The 17,122-nt window shown below is 34.2% G+C and overlaps 1 protein-coding gene across 6 annotated transcripts in view; it reads right to left on the bottom strand.

The window, feature by feature from the left end:
- The window catches only part of AP3S1 (adaptor related protein complex 3 subunit sigma 1), an 81,705-nt gene that overhangs the window by 31,494 nt on the left and 33,089 nt on the right, over positions 1–17,122 (bottom strand). For all 6 annotated transcript variants that reach the window (XR_011505897.1, XM_070517561.1, XM_070517562.1 and 3 more), the window contains exon 4: positions 10,921–10,992. Coding sequence is in view for 5 of the 6 variants with exons in the window: in XM_070517561.1 (XP_070373662.1) it covers positions 10,921–10,992 (72 nt within the window). In the remaining variant the exon portion in view is untranslated. The remainder of the gene's footprint in view (positions 1–10,920; positions 10,993–17,122) is intronic.

Consider the following 17,122-nt stretch of genomic DNA (forward strand, 5'->3'; position numbering starts at 1 on the left):
TTTCTTGACCTTTCTGAGTCTGTTACCTTATCTGTAAAATAGAGACAGAAATAGTATAGACACCTCACAGGACTACTGAAAGAATTAATAATTCACGTAAAGTGCTTAGCACAGTACCTAATAAGTATTATAAGGTAATTTTATTTTTTTTAAACAAAAACTTTTTTTGGTTAAATATAAAATTATATTTTTCGATTTTCACTCCTTTAAAACATTTCATGCAGATGTATTCATGATTTAAAAAATATCCTACCATTATTTACTATTTTTTCATTTTGGAAAGATGGACATCTCATACACAAATTGTGAAGAAAGAATTATAGAAGTTACTTTTCCTAGCAAACAAAACAAAACCACCAGAAGCCACAATTGTTTTAAAATCTAGTGCTACAGATGTTAGCTCAGGGCAAATCTTCCTGAAGCAAAAAACAAAGGGAATATTGGCAATGGATGTTGGCTCAGAGCAAATCCTCCTCAGAAAAAAAAACCTAGTGCTAGTATCATCACTTCTACTATCCTTTCTGTTACTAGATACCATTTATTAAAACTATGTTTTGATGCTGTACTTACGGTATCTAATTTAATTCTCACATTATCCTTTGTTACAGCTGAGAGAAAAAACCAGCTTACTCAAGACATAAACTAATAATATGTGGCAAACCAGCGACTCAAACCTAAGCCTGAGTGATCCAAGTCCAATTCCTTGCTTTCTTCTGTCAACAATAAATGAAATTGATGCAGCTAATTAATCTTTAGTCATAATGTACGAAAATTCAATTAAAGGTCAAGAAGGTGATTAGGTGATAAAATTACCTTACAATAGCTAGGACGTACTATATAGCAGGGAAAGTGTTCAGAAAGAAAGGCCATGGCCAGCAGACAGAGATTCATTAAAACTTCCATTTTAGCAGAACTTACTTTCTTCTTTTTAAAACAAATTCTCATGAGAAAGCACAATTTGTAATGCTGTTAAAGTATAGTAACTCCACCACCCCCGCTTTGCTCAGGCTTTCTTATACACTGTACCACTGCCTTTCCAGAAACATCTTAGAACACAAGCACTAGATTAGTGGAAACCATAAATTTCAGTATTATAGGAATGCTTACCAAGTTTAGAGGTATCAAAATATGAGCAGCCTGCAAATGTAGGTCCTACCCAAGAAATTCTAAGAATATATGTCAATTTAAGAGATAAGGACTAGGATATAAATTTGTCCTCAAAGTAAAAATAACTCCTATGAAAGCAAATTCAGAAATCCAGAGGTAGAGACAGAAAATACAAATGAAGGGTCTGTGAGCTAAATCTTAAGGAAAAATAATCTCATTTATTATAAAGATAATAAATGCCTAACAACTTTATCCGGCTGAGGAGGTGTTATACGTTATGTAGAAATTCAAGGAGATAAACAGTATGGGAATGAGAATTAGTAATTGGAAGGCTATTCCAGTATTACCAAGGTTACGGAGTACAAGTAAGGTATGTCACATGAGGAGGGGAAATTTTGAAGATGAACATAACATGCCCAGTGATAGAAAAATTCATGTTCCAAGAATTGAGAATAATTTTTGGCAGACTTAATAAGAGAAAGAGGACGATAAAAGCTCTGCTTTTAGCTTAACCCTAACTCATATGGTTGACACATTCCAGTATTTTGCTTTATAAATTTTATTTAAAACAGACTTTTATAGAAATAAAGGAAAGGATGACAATATGGTTACAATGTAACTCATCTACTAAAGCACTTTGATGTTCACCCACAATAAGAGTTTAATGAGTTTTTACTCTTTTTCTGAACTTGTATAGATATTTAAGTGTTTTAAAAAGTTGCAAATACCACATTAACAATGTATTTTTGCTTTTTTTTTTAATACATGCCCTGTCTACCCAACCACAAAGCTTCTTCTGGACATAGATCATAACTTCTAAATTACAATACAAGCAAATGATGAAAAATTTAAGCCAATACAGAATCTTATGTATGAACAACAGTAGTTTCCACTACCCTCTGCTTCTGTTATCAGCTCCCGCTATCCAAAGATAATCACAGTTAATCATATTTTATACATCCTTCTAGAAAACTTGTCATGCATATACTTGCCATATGTGTGTGTATGATATCTAATTTACACAAATGAGATCACACTATATACATTATTTTCACAGTTCTGCAAGAAAATAAGGAATGGTTGAAAGTTAGAGGCAGGAGAGAATGAGAATGCAAGTTAAGAAAATAATAAAAGATACCGGTGCCAGATTTATGTAGAAGAATAATAAATGAAACATTTTGGTAAGAGCAAAGAAACAAAAATACAAAACTGTAAAATGGTGAATCTACGCTATTAGTTATCACATACCTAAAAAATGAAAGAAATCTCCAGATTCCTCAGAAATAGACATAGCTTATTAAATGAAAAAAATGAGTGGGATAGAACAATTTCTATAATATGGTCCCATTGAGGTTTACAAAAAAAATTACACACATACATACACATACTTAGATATACCCAGAAAATTTCTGGAAATGCATATAAATACTTTTATTAAAAAAAAACAGGCTTCATTTTTTTAGAGCAGTTTTAGGCTAACAGCAAAATTGAGAAGAAAGTACAGAGACTTCCCATATATATACATAGCTCCTGCCCCTAACTTGCACACCTTCCCCCATTATCAACATCCCCCAGCAAAGTAGTAAATTTGCAACAACTGATGAGCCTACACTGACATATCATAATCACCCAAAGTTCACAGTTTAACTCAGGGTTCTCTCTTGAAGTTGTACATTCTATGGGTTTGAACAAAGAAGTAATGATGTATCCATCATTATAGTATCACACAATTTTCACTGCCTAAAAATCCTCCATGCTCCACCTATTCCATCACCTTCCCTCCTCAACCCCTGGCAACCACTAATCTTTTCACTGTATCCATTGTTTTGCCTTTTCCAAAATATAGTTGGAATCATACAGTATGTAGCCTTTCAGATTGGCTTCTTTCACTTAGTAATAAGCACTTTAGGGCTCCTCAATGTCTTTTCATGGCTTGATAGTTCATTTCTTTTTAGTGCTGAGTAATATTCCATTTTCTGGATGTAACACAGTTTGTTTACCCATTTATGTACTGAAGGACATCATGGTTACTTCCAAGTTTTGGCAATTATGAAAAAAGCTTCTATAAACATCTGTGTGCAGGGATTTGTGTAAACATAAGTTTTCAACTCCTTTGGGTAAATACCAAGGAGCGTGATTGCTGAATTGTGTGATAAGAGTATGTTAGTTTTGTAAGAAACAGCCAAACTGTCTTCCAAAGTGGCTGTACCATTTAGCATTCACCAGCAATAAATGAGAATTCCTGTTGCTCCATGTCCTCACCGGCATTTGGTGTTGTCAGTGTTCCAGATTTTGGCCATTCTAATAGGTATGTAGTGGTATCTCATTTTTGTTTTAATTTGCTGCAAATATTTTTTTTAACAGATAGTAATTACCTAAAGAATGGAACTGGAGGACTCAGGAAGAACGAAGCCATCTTTCATTTTATACTTTTATTTGTTTTGAAAACTTTTAACATGTGCATATATTACTTAAAAAAAAAATCTTGCTAAAATAAAAGAGACACCATGCAGTAACTCAGAGGAACAACATTAAAGGCAATGATCACGCACATGTTTAAGTTATTTAGGAGGTAACACAAAGGTGTTGAATATCTGTTAGTGATAAGCAAAGACAAGCCTGCCACTTTTCATATATGTTTAAATAATAAGAATTCTATCTTATATATACATCAATGCAGAACCTGGAGACTTTTACTTAAAACTACTCTAACATATTTAATATTAAATAGTCTTTATGTTATTTTATTTTTATTTATAAAATATAGTGCACATTGTGGGTATCTAATAAATACTAAATACACTTTTTTCTTCAAGATCATTTATCTCAATTATCTTAGAATTCAAAAGTTAAAGAATAAGGCATTTATTTGGTATTTAAGTTTTTACCATTCCATCAATAAAACGTACTTATTAGATATTTATATATAGTGCTTACAGAGAGCAGCATCCTGATTGGAGTAAAGCCTACATAATCATTGGAGAGTAGAATGAAGATCAAATGAGAAACATTTCACTTTTTGACAGTTACAAGCCCTCTACTAGGCTGAACAAAGCATCTAAAAAGGGATATAGAAAGGAAAGGAGGTCAAATTATGTAGATTCTTTTCTATGGATTGTCACTTGTTTTCAGAGCATAAAAAGCTACTTTGCTATAATTTATGCTAGAAAAGATGTCCTCTGCGCTAAATATTTTTTAATTAGACTACATTAATATCTGATTATAGGGACAGTCAAGTAAAATATGGCCTATTCATTCTATTCAATACTTCACTTAAGAATAAAGATGTTGTGTATGTATTAATATGGAACAACTTACAGAAAGATGAAGTTAATAAAGCAAGGCATAGAACATTACGTGAAATAAAAACAAACTTAAATACTCACTGAACCAAGAGAACTATGCATGTCTTTGAAAATATATAGGAAAATAGTCTGGAAGTCTACCTAGACAAACTATTAACAGAAATTACTTCAGGGAAACAGTGTGAGATGGGAGTGAGTGAGTGTAAGGAGGGGGATAAGGTAAGAAGAAACTTCATGTTTAATTATACAGTCTTCAGTATTGTTTGACTTTGTTTCTAAAGAAATATAAGCATTATTATTGCAATTTTAAATAATAAAATATTTGACTATGGATAACACTCTAATGTTTTTTAATATTTGTGTGTCTATGAGACACGTAGAGACACAGACAGAGGCAGACAGACATCACGTATCTTCCTCAAACAACTGCAGACCACTTGAGGACTGGGCTAGGGGCATATTCATCGCATAACTCTGCAGGGTGTTAACTACTAAATAAATATTTTGTAAAATGTGTTTCGCACATTTTACTCCTTCTCTGCTTGTGAAAGGAAATTGAACAGGAAATTTAAAAAGGGGGGAGGGGCAAGCAGAGTTACAAGTCTACTGTAAAAACTATAATACTGTAAGATAGGACTTTTTAAATTAAGACAGAACAGCCAATTATGATGAAATGATCAATTATTTTAAATTAGGTTAGAAAATTTCCATTTACGTACTTCTGTGGATCATACTGCTACTAATCTGATAACGAAATTTTAATACATATATTTGCTAATAAAAATTTTAAGCAATGAACTTAATCTATTAATATCTCTATTTGTAATTCTAAATGGTCTAAATAGATCTCTATGTTTTGGTATTTCTTCAAATCTAAGCTACCACTGATTAAAAAAAATCATTACTTTACATACCACTGAAAAGGAAAAATGTTGCCAATTAAATAATGATGAGCTATAGAACATAACACGTATCCCGATCTCAAAAATGCTAAAATGTGAAAGAAAATATGCATTTTAGAATCCATGAAATATGGTATTTTCATGTCATGATTTAGCTCCACAAGGGCTGATAGGTAAAATAAAAGCTATAATGAAAAAATTTAAATAAGAAAATGAATGTCTTTGGGTTTTACTGAAGTCACTGCAAACACCATATATATACTGGAATTTCATTAAATCTAAAAATCCTTAAAATTCTGGTATTGTTCTCCAGCAGGATATCTGATATATCAAAGTGTTACACAAATCAAAACTTTCACTTGATAATGTTACTAACCTTGAGAAAGTGTTTGTTAAAGTAATCAGTTCTGTCAGAGAAGCAAATTACAAGTATGGAAAAGGAGAAGGCTAGCATAAATTCTGCAGTGTGGCACTAGACTCAGGTATTAAGAAGAACTCAATTATTTTTAATACATATAAAGATACAGAAATAGGTACAGGTGTGTGTGTGCGCATGTGTATGTATAAATACATCTATTATATCACCCCTGTAGCAATGAGCATACATGGTGCTGAGACTGTCATTTCTAAACATCACTGTCCACTAAAAGAAACTAGGGCTCCTTGGAGAAATGGCTATCTCAAGGGCTGGGGCAGAAAATATATAAGATGCTCTGTCCAAAGAAAAGGCCTAGAGGGGCTGACCCTGTGGCCAAGTGGTTAAAGCTCTGTGCGCTCCTCTTTGGCGGCCCAGGATTCATTGGTTCGGATCCTGGGTGCTGACATCCATGCTGTGGAGGCATCCCACATACAAAGTAGAGGAAGATTGGCACAGATGTTAGCTCGGGGCTAGTCTTCCTCAAGCAAAAAAAAGGAGTAGGATTGGCAATGATGTTAGCTCAGGGTGAATCTTCCTCATAGGGGGAAAAAAAAGGCCTAGAAACAATCACCAGCCTCATAATTATGAACACCTCCAGATGATGGTTTCTATACACCATTTCCTACTGAAAGGAATCAGGGCTCCTAGAAGGAATGGCTGCTAACACATCTAGAGCAGGAAATGAACAAAATGAGTCTGGAACATCTAGTTGGACCTAAGACAAAGCAACTATTAAAGTCCATTGGGGGAGGTCATGTCAAAAGGACTCAGAAGACAACCTGAAGGGATTCCCACTGGCTAGAGATGGAGCAATATGAGCATCAAAAAAAAAATAATATCTGCAATCAATTAGAACAAATCAATCATGTTAAAATTCGTATGTCACAAGGATACTAAAAAAATTCAATGATCATGGTAGATATGAGGGAACCAAACTGTTATGAAAACTGGAAAATAAAAAGAAATAGTCTAGAATTTATCCTTCCTTTCCTATGTAAACCATACCTTTTAAACCCATCATCTCTGTTTTTCAATGGATTATTTCATTCAATTTACACTTAATGTATGGAATAATAAACTATTTTAAATTATTACTTTGTTCCCCCATGTTAGTTTGATCAAATTTTATTTATATATCCCCTCTTTTCAATCAGAGATTCTATGCCTACAATTTTCATTAGTGATTACTATCTCTTTCCTTGCTCTCTTAAGCAAATATGACTTTATTATTACTTATAAAACAAATATAAAGTCTTTCTACCAGTGCGATGCCTTGGTCTCCTACTAAAATGCTCTCATTATCCCCTGTTCTCCTTTCTCTCAGTTGGATAAGAGCCTCAAAATACTTTTATAATACATGTTAAATACTTCAAAGTCTCTTATCTTTTCCTTCATGTCTTCTACCTCTTAATCTTTCAGTCCCGCACTTTGAGATTATTTCCTGCACTTATCTTCTACCTATAATTCAAGTTTCAACTGTGACCATCCTCTTCTTTTAAACATTAGTTTGAAAAACACATTCTAAAGCCACAGAAAGACTTTTCCAAACTGTATCTCCTTAAATATTTTTTATTATTTTTAAATTTCAAGTGTTCCTCTCTCTCCTCCGGTAGTTCTTTTCATGGGGCATATGTTCTGATTGTTCAAACTGTTCCTTCATTTCTCTTGTTGAGATGGCATTCCTTTTCTCTGTTGGCTCACTAATACTCAGGTCTGGTTGCTGAGATATTCTTAACGGCTAGACTTCTTCAGTTGGTGAAAGGAAAAGGAGTCTCTCACTCTGTGGCCTGTTGTTTAAGGATAGGCTGTCAAACTCCTCAAAAGGGACTGGGCTGGAGGAAACCATTGCTCCAAACCAATTTTGGGTAGGGGAAGGCTATCCCACTACTTCAGATACAGAAATCAGTGACTGATAACAGAAATCAGTACTTAAAGATTTGTAATGAGAAATTCCTAACAATCACAATGAAAGAAAAGATGCTGGCTTGGTGGGTAGTAGGTCACGTGGAAACTGTTATATGGAGGCTAGAAAGTTAGTGATCCATGTTTGTAGTGGCAAACGTTTGGTAAAACTGTCATCTGTGATACCTTGAAAAGCAAATAACTTTACCCCTGAAAACTCTTTTCTCTTTGACATAGAAACTGACAGTTTCAGACAGTGGCAGCTTCGTCACCATGGATCCCAGAGTGACAGCATGTGGAATATGATAAACATACTGCATGAATGAGAAATATTCTGATATTTGTTACTGCAGCATCAATTAGCCCACCCTAACTGATAACAAAAGGGGTATTCCTTACAACTTCCTCCTTTGATCTGCCCAGCTGTGGTCCAAAAGCAAGAGGAGGGTTGTGTGCAAAACTTTTTGTATCTGTCCCTAAGAAAAAGTGAATTGAGCAGGTTAGGAGATGCCTGGCTGTTAGAAAGCTCCAGGGTGCTTAAAAATTGAAAATAATCCTACTTTCATAGAAAGGCTGAAAAAAAAACAAAACTAGCATTGTTTTAGATGGAGAATGTAGGGTCAGGAAAGGTCTATATGACTGGTCTCTGACTCTTGGTATCCTAAGTTTTTCTTAGTGCATTGAAAAAAATTAAAACAAGAGCTTAGCCCAGAAAAAAGAGACATAGCTAATTTGGGGAGGTTCAAAAGTAGTGATACACTGTTATGTGAAATGAATATTACACATTTTTAATTTTTTTAAAGACATATTCATTTCTGTAATTATTTGTACAAAAAATATCTAAAAATATACATGCTCTAAAATGTTAACACTAGCGTTAATTAAACAAGGAGGCCATTAGTCTGAGATGATTCTAATTCCTTAGCAGCCTACACAAGCAAACTGAAACCTAAGCCTATAAATGCCTCAAGGTTAAGAAAGTAAAACTAGGGACAACCAATTGCAAACAGCCAATTCGGCTTTCCCAAATAATGCAACCGCTTATTGCATGATTATAGCTTTAGCAATCAGATCACTGCCTTGCTTTGCTTCTGCCACTTCTCCATACAAGTCTTTTCCCTAGCTCCTGTCAGTGGAATGCTCCTAACCACTTTCAGTTTGGCGCTACCCAATTTGAATCAATTTTTGCACAAATAAACTCATAAATTTAATATGCCTTGGTTTATCTTTTAACACGGCAATCTCTGAAATTGAGATGACTTCTATTTATTTTCCTCTCATATGTATTTTCTGATTTTTCTAAAATGAAAGTATATTAACGTAAAATAAAAGTTTTAAAAACATTGTGTGTCATGTATGGAAGTTGTAGATGAGTAGAGCCTAATTTTTCTATTAAGGAAAACTTTCATTCTCCAGTACAAACATGAACGCTTCACTCTTACCACAACATTTTAAAATAGAATCTTCAATTTTCTTAAAAAATTGCAAGATGTATTATATAAGCTAATGATCATAGAGGAGTCATTTTAAAAAGAGCATTTTTAAGCATTTTAATCATGTACCAAAACATAATTTCAAATATTGTACACCCTAATGTCTAAAAATAACAGGAGTCTTTGCAAATGTGAAAAAGCATAGGATATATTAATTAGAGAAAAGCAGGAAAAAACTAAAAATAGACTTAAAAATATCAAGTTTAAGTTCTCTGTGAAAAATGAATTAGTACATGAAATCAAATCACTTAGTAAAGAAGAAACATGATCTAGGGGATTGGCTAATGATAAACGTATTCTTTTGATGTTTACAAATAATAAAATTCATTCCTTGTGCTATAGCTGGAGTAGGGTAGTGGTTACATAACTATAAACATTTGCCAAAACTTAGTTAACTGTATGTTTAAAACTGCTGAATTTTAATCAGTGCAAATTATTCCTCAACAAAGTTTATTTTTAAAAATCACTTTTTTTGGCTAAAACTTCTGACAGATTATTCTCAAACTATTTTATTTAATGGCTTAATCATTCAAAACAATCTGTTACATTATGCAAACTTAATACAGAAAAAAATCTGTATATACTAAAAGTGGAATTTCTTCCTCCTAAATTCTATATCACCAAGACCCAGTAACACTAGTTAGAAAACTGTCAGGGGCTGACGCGGTGTTCACGGGTTCAGATCCCCGGCGCAGACCTACACATCGTGCATCAAGCCATGTTGTGGTGGTGTCCCACATACAAAATAAAGGAAGACTGGCACAGATGTTAGCTCTGCAACAATTTTCCTCAAGCAAAAAGAGGAAAATTGTCCACAGATGTTAGCTCAGGGCAAATCTTCCTTACACACAAAAAAGAAAACTCAGTCATTCTTCCTTTCTCTCACCTCCAGCTGACAATAGGCCAAGAAGCCCTGTCAATTCTTTCTTTCACCCCTACTGTTCTGCCTTAGTTCACCACTTTCTGGACTATTACAACAGATCCTAATTGATTTCCCTGTCTTTAGTTTCCCACTTACCAACTGAAACTCCGTAATGTAGAAAAAAATGATCTTGCCCAAAAAAGGGACAAAGCAACAATAACCATGGCACTAAAGGCACTCTAAAATGAGGCTTATTGGGGCCAGCCTGGTGATGTAGTGATTAAGTTTGTGTGCTCCACTTCAGTGGCCCAGGGTTTGCAGATTTGGATCCTGGGCATGGACCTACATACTGCTCATCAAGCCATGCCATGGCAGTGGCCCACATACAAAAAAAAAAAAAAAGAGGAAGATTGGCACAGATATTACCTCATCAACAATCTTCCTCAAGCAAAAAGAGTAAGATTGACAATAGACGTTAGTTCAGGGCCAATCTTCCCCACCAAAAAAAAAAAATTAGGCCTCTTGATCAATGTCAAAGAAAAAGGCCCATACTTTATATCCTTGCCTGAAGAGCCAACCTCTCCTTTTCTGTCTGTGAAATATCTACTAATCCTTAAAAATCCAATTTAAATGTAATTTCCTCCATTCACACCCTCTGGGGCAGAGGTAGGTGGTTCAGCTGTGTTCTCATTAACACTCTGAACATATTGTTACTTGTTAATGCCACTGTTTCCTCCTCCAGATGTGAAGTCCTCTGGAGCAGGGTCTGAATCTTCTTCACTAAGCACAGTACCTGGCTCATAGTAAAAATAATTTATGAACTGAATAAAGTTATAAAAATAGCACTATTCACTAAATACATTTTTACTTTGACAAATACAAATTAATATTTTTCTTAGGTTTAGAAGATTTGGCAACAGAGAAATAGTACCTTGTCTACATGGAAAATTAAATCCAGTTCACAGACATTTTCAAAACACTTGTCTAATGTTTCCACAAATACCTAAAGAAAAAGAAAAGAAAAAACGGTTAAAAGTTTCTGAGAACTGTATAAGTCCATTGAAATGTACTATGTACAAGGCAGACAACTCTTAACTGTGAACTAAAACTTTTCTCACTCTATTATTTCTCTTTTATAAATTAAAAATTGTATTAAGTGCAAAAGGAGTAGTTATAGACTATTCTTCATGTAAACTATTTTGTAATACAATAATTTACAAAACAATATAAACTTTGCTGAAAATAACTAAACACTAGAAATTCTTAGCACCATTACTTACAAAGCACTGAAAGATATTTAAATGGGGTTCCCTATCTTCATGTCAGGAAAAAAAGAGCTTATTAGAAGTATTTATCAAGATAGATGGGCACAGTTCAAGTCTCTACCATATCTAGTGTAGCCACTAATTTTTAACTGGCAAATTAGTATAAAAGATCACTAAAAATCACTTATGGAAGGAGCATAAGCTTTGGAATCAGATTTATCTGGGTTCAAGCTCTGGCTCGAATACCTTTTATGACCTTCTGTAGGAAAGGCTTAACTCAGCAGGCCTGGGTTGCTCAAACCCTACACATTTCCAAAAATGACCTGTTTCTCGCCTAGCTCTTGGCTAGCTCCTGGGAACTGAGCTCTGAGTCCTTGGAAATTTCTATCTGATAAGAATGTTTTTGCACGCCTGAGGCCTTGGGCCACACTGCACCAGTGTGAGCAGATAGTTTATGCTAACAATGTGATTTATGGTGAACACCTCTTTTTCTTGTATCTGATAAGAATGTTTTTGCACGCCTGAGGCCTTGGGCCACACTGCACCAGTGTGAGCAGATAGTTTATGCTAACAATGTGATTTATGGTGAACACCTCTTTTTCTTGTATCTGATAAGAATGTTTTTGCACGCCTGAGGCCTTGGGCCACACTGCACCAGTGTGAGCAGATAGTTTATGCTAACAATGTGATTTATGGTGAACACCTCTTTTTCTTGTATCTGATAAGAATGTTTTTGCACGCCTGAGGCCTTGGGCCACACTGCACCAGTGTGAGCAGATAGTTTATGCTAACAATGTGATTTATGGTGAACACCTCTTTTACTTTGTGGTTCTGGAGCTTAAGCAACCAACGTCAGTCACATAGGTGCTACAAGTCTATGTGACTGATCTCCCCAAAAATCCTGGACACACAGGCTATAGTGAGCTTTCTCAGTTGGGAATACTCTGCACATGTCATCACATATCATTTCTGGGGGAATTAAGCATACCTTTGTGACTCCAGTGGGAAAGGACACGTGGAAGTTTAAACCTGGTTTCCTCCAGGTGCAAGATGATCTCGGGAACCTCTGAGACAAACTTTCAAAAGTCAATCTCTTAAACTCCACCTTGCATAGCTGTCTCTAACTATTCTATTCTATTCCTATTTCTACTCTCACTACCCTTCTAAATGGTAACTTTCATAGAATGATCATACAACTTATCATCCAAACTGGGGCATATTAACAGTAAAAGGAGCAGCTAGCTATTAATTATCATTATTATAATAATACTACGTAATATTGTCATAATATAATAATGGCCTGAAACAACAGATGTAAACCAGGACTGTCCCAAGAAAACTGAAATGTATGGTCACCCTCTTCATAGATGATTCTATGAGACAAAGAGTAAAATCTCAACAGCAGGCTTCCTGCTGTAACTGCTCCAACCTCAGGCCATTTTATACAGATCCACAATCCAAGGTTCCTTCCTGGCATCAATGTAGATGTATAAGACAGGTGAAACAATGTAGATATGTAACTATATGACTATAATCAACATTGTCTTAGACCAGGGGTTGGCAAATGTTCTCTGCAAAGAGCCAGAGAGTAAGTATTTTAGGTTTTGAGAGAGTAAAATTTTTAGGCTACACAGTATAGCACAAAAACAGCCATAGACAATACATAAACAAACGACCATGGCTCTGTTCCAATAAAACTTTATTTACAAAAACAGGTGGCAAGGTGGATTTGACCTACAGGCTATAGTTTGTTGGCCTTTGACTTAGACCAAAGTCACTAGGAGAAATAAGAAGTCTGTAGTAACCAAGAATATACAGTTTACTCATAATTTCATTTATGAGAAGAAGGCATTATTAAGATGAACAAGTATGGGAGATACGCAGGTCAGCCTCAAGTGAGCTTCTAATTTATTTCAATTTTGTGGTAGGTAGAAAATAAATATTGTTGAGTATCCACCCAAACTCCCAATTTTATCTATTTCTCCTCAAGGCCTCGGTGATGTGGCTCCTGAAATGACTTTATTCATTCTAACTAATTCAAATGAATTTTCCTTCTTGTTATAATAGCTTCTTATTATAAGGGCTGAACAGGATAATGCTGCTTGAACACAGGTAAGCACTTAACAAATACTGACTTCTTGGGGAAACAAAGAAGGGACATGAAAAAGAGAAAACTTTTCCCACTGAGAAAGAAAATATTAACTTTTGAAACAGTGTCTTTAACTTGGAAATCGTCTGAATACAAATTTATAAATAAGTTATGGGAAATAAAGGGATTTAAGTTCCATCGCCCTTCTGTAAATTTTTACTGAAATATAATATACATACAGAAAAGTACACAAATCATAACAATGTATAATCTGATAAATTTTCACAAAGTAAATATACCTGTGTAACCAACACCCAAAGCAAGTGTTAGAATTCTATCAGCAGTATAGAAGCCCCTCCTACTCCATCAGTCACTATTACCATCAAAGGTAACCACTACCCTGCTTTCTAATACCATAAATACATTTAGCCTATTTCTGAACTATATTTAAATGAGATCATAAAGTATGTAATCTTTTGTGAGTGACTTCTTCTATTTATCATCATTTTTGTGAGAATCATTCATGTTATTGCATAATACAATAGCTCATTCATTCCTGTCATACAGTATGCCATTGCATGAATATATCACAATGTATTTATCCATTCCACTGCTGACAGAAATTTGGGTTGTCTCCAGTATGGGACTAATACATTTAGTACTGCTAAGAATATTGTTATATGTCTTTTCGTGAATGTATATACACATATTTACTGAATGTATACCTAGAGTAGACTTGCTAGGTCATAGGGTAGCATATATTTAGCTTTAGTAGACATTGCCAAATAGATTGTCAAAGCGATTATAAAAATTTACACTCCAATTAGCTGTATGAGAGTTCCCACAGTTCCACAAACTTGTCAGCACTTTATGTTGTCAATCTTTTAATTTTAGCCATTCTTATGGGTATGTGGTGGGATGTCACTGTGATGTTAATTTGTATTTCCCTGATGGCTAATGCGATTAAGCACCACTTCATATTTATTAGCCATTTAGATATCCTTTTTTGGGATATCTGTTCAAGACTTCTGCTCATTTTTCTACTGTCTTTTTCTTATTGATGTATAGAAATTCTTCACATATTCTAGATACAGTCCTGTCATATATACAGATTACAGATCTTCTCCCAGTCGGTGGCTTGCCTTTTCATTCTCCTAATAGTGTTCTTGGAAGAACAGAAGTTTTAAATTTTAACATGGTCCAATTTATCAGTTTTTCCTTAACAGTTAATTTTTTTCTATGCCCAATTTAAGAAATCTTCGCTTACAACAAGGTCAGGAAGATATTCTCCCAGAAGAAAACAAAAGCTTTACTGTTTTATTTTTCATGTTTGGATCAAATCTATCTGGAATTGATTTTTGGGTATGAATGAGGTAGTCGTCTTCCTTAATTTAAATCATTATTAGACTTACTAATCAGAATATAAAGTTCCAGTATACCTTATTTTTTCATGATTACTTTTCCCAGTTCCACTGGTTTGATTATCTATATAGTGTAGCCATTATTTTTTAACCATCAGAAGATGACTATCTTGGTGAAAATGCTGTCTAAATAGTTTCCTTTCACTTATGTACATTTATAAAAGATCAGTGGAACCTGCTAAATGTGCAGACTATGTTGGGTAAAGAGAAAAAAATGTTTTCTTGGTAGCATTAAGTGTGCCACTGGTGAACTATGGAGTGGCAAAAAATATGGGCAGCCTAAAGAGGCAGTGTGGTATAGTGGTGAAGAAATCTGAAAGATCTGGCTTCAAATTCCTACTCTGCTGCTACCTAGCTATGTAAGCTCGGGCACCATTTAACCCCTCCAAATCTCAGAACTATAAAATAGTGATAAAACTACCTACCTTTCTGGATTATTTTAAAGATTTAGTTAAATGATTTAGATAAAGTATTATTCATCTGGATGTTCAAAATATGCGATGATTATAAAATTAAAACAGAAATAGAAAATTCTAATTCTGCTGATTAACACTGAAAGATAAAAGCAAAGTAACTACACACTGAGGCTGACAAGCCTTTGTGATTTGCTTATTAACTAAGAAAGAAAACCAGTGTCAATATTTAAACCAGAACAATACCACCCATGAAAAATGCAAATACTTTAAGGAAAAAAAAAGTCCCCTGCAGCAAATGTTAGTATAACTCCCTGTTCTTAATTAAGGAAAAGAATTCTTAAGATTTAAGGCATTCAAAGGCTACGTTTGGCTAAAAAAAAAAATCAAAACCCTCTTCAAAAAAACTTTCCATTTATTTGCATTTTATTTGGCAAAAATTACTTAGTATAATTAGAAATCTAGAGGCCTAAGGTAGACAGATACACATTGCTGATCTGTTACATAGACAAGGCCAACACAAAAGCAAAATTTATAAACTGAAGTAAAGAAATTAAGGAAAACAAATCAATGGATCTTGTGGGTTCTAGCCAGAACAACAACAAAATAATATAGTTGTCGTTGCATCATATTTCACAAGGAGAAAGATAAAAACAGCCAAGAACAAGAAGTAACAAAGTAAATGGCACTCTCTAGCGTTTCATTTTAAAAACGATATAAAGCTTAAAGTCAATTTCAATATAGTAGTTATCTGTAAGTAGCTACTCATTAATCTCTGGCTTTAATGAATTCAAAGGCTAATGGGAGCAAAATAATTTTTAATTTACTAAGAGAATCATAATTTAAGTTTTTCTTCATTTTAATAATTACCTAGTTTTCCAAAAATAAATTTAAAAGATAGAGATATCCAGAAAAATGCCACATCCATAAACAGTCTCCTTTCCCTGTGCCCTTCTATCAACAGAACTTCCTTGTGTTTTCTTTATCTTTAACTACAAATCTATATGTCCGGGCCACAATGGGTAACAGGAATCTATTACGAGGCAGCTCAGTATTTAAGAGTACTTAGTACTTAAGAGCACAAGCTTTAGCATGTCTCTATTAAAATTCCAGCTTAGCCTCTAACTATGAAATTTAGGGCAAGTTATTAACTCTAAGCCTCAGTTTAATGAAATAATACTTTATCTGCCTTCCTCATAAATATGTGCTTAATGATAAAGTTAGCTAAAAATCACTGACTACTACATGTTAGTCATTTAGCCATGGGCTTCATGTACAATATCTTTTTTAATGCTTGCACCTATTTGATGAGTTAGATTTATTATTATTACCTCCATTTTGCAGATAAGGAAAATGAGAATCAAAGAGGTTAAATAACTTGCCCAAAGCTATAGAGCCAGTACAAAGCAGAGCCTGAATGGCTAACTACCACCAGCTTGCTTTAATTCACTGATCTTTCTAACAACCTCATGAGGTCCGTAGGCAGCATATTGAAACAGGCATACTTTACTGGTAAAAAAAATTCAAGGTCTATAAAGATTAAATGACTTGCTCAATATCGTACTAAATTAGCATTAGCAGCCATAAGTAAAATAATTTCACAACAGCTAGTCTAACACTCAGTATCGCAGTAATGACAAACGCTATGTACACATGGAGCTCTAGTTTATATACATATTCTAACACTGTGGTCAAAACATATCTTTCTAAACCTTAACGAAAAGGTTAGCTGTTAGGTTCAATTTTTTCCTAACTACAACTGAACAAGACTGATGTTGATGTAATCACTACATGTGATACAGAAAACTGTAACAGAATTTGGAATTACCTAGTGAACTTTTATGGCTCCATTATCAGCTTGGAAAAATTAATTGAGGACAGTATGACTGCTTATAAATAACTCAAACAACCAACATTAATAATTAATGAACTTCTATTCTCACAC

The sequence above is a fragment of the Equus asinus genome, chromosome 9 (genome assembly GCF_041296235.1).
Source record: "Equus asinus isolate D_3611 breed Donkey chromosome 9, EquAss-T2T_v2, whole genome shotgun sequence".
NCBI lineage: Eukaryota > Metazoa > Chordata > Mammalia > Perissodactyla > Equidae > Equus > Equus asinus.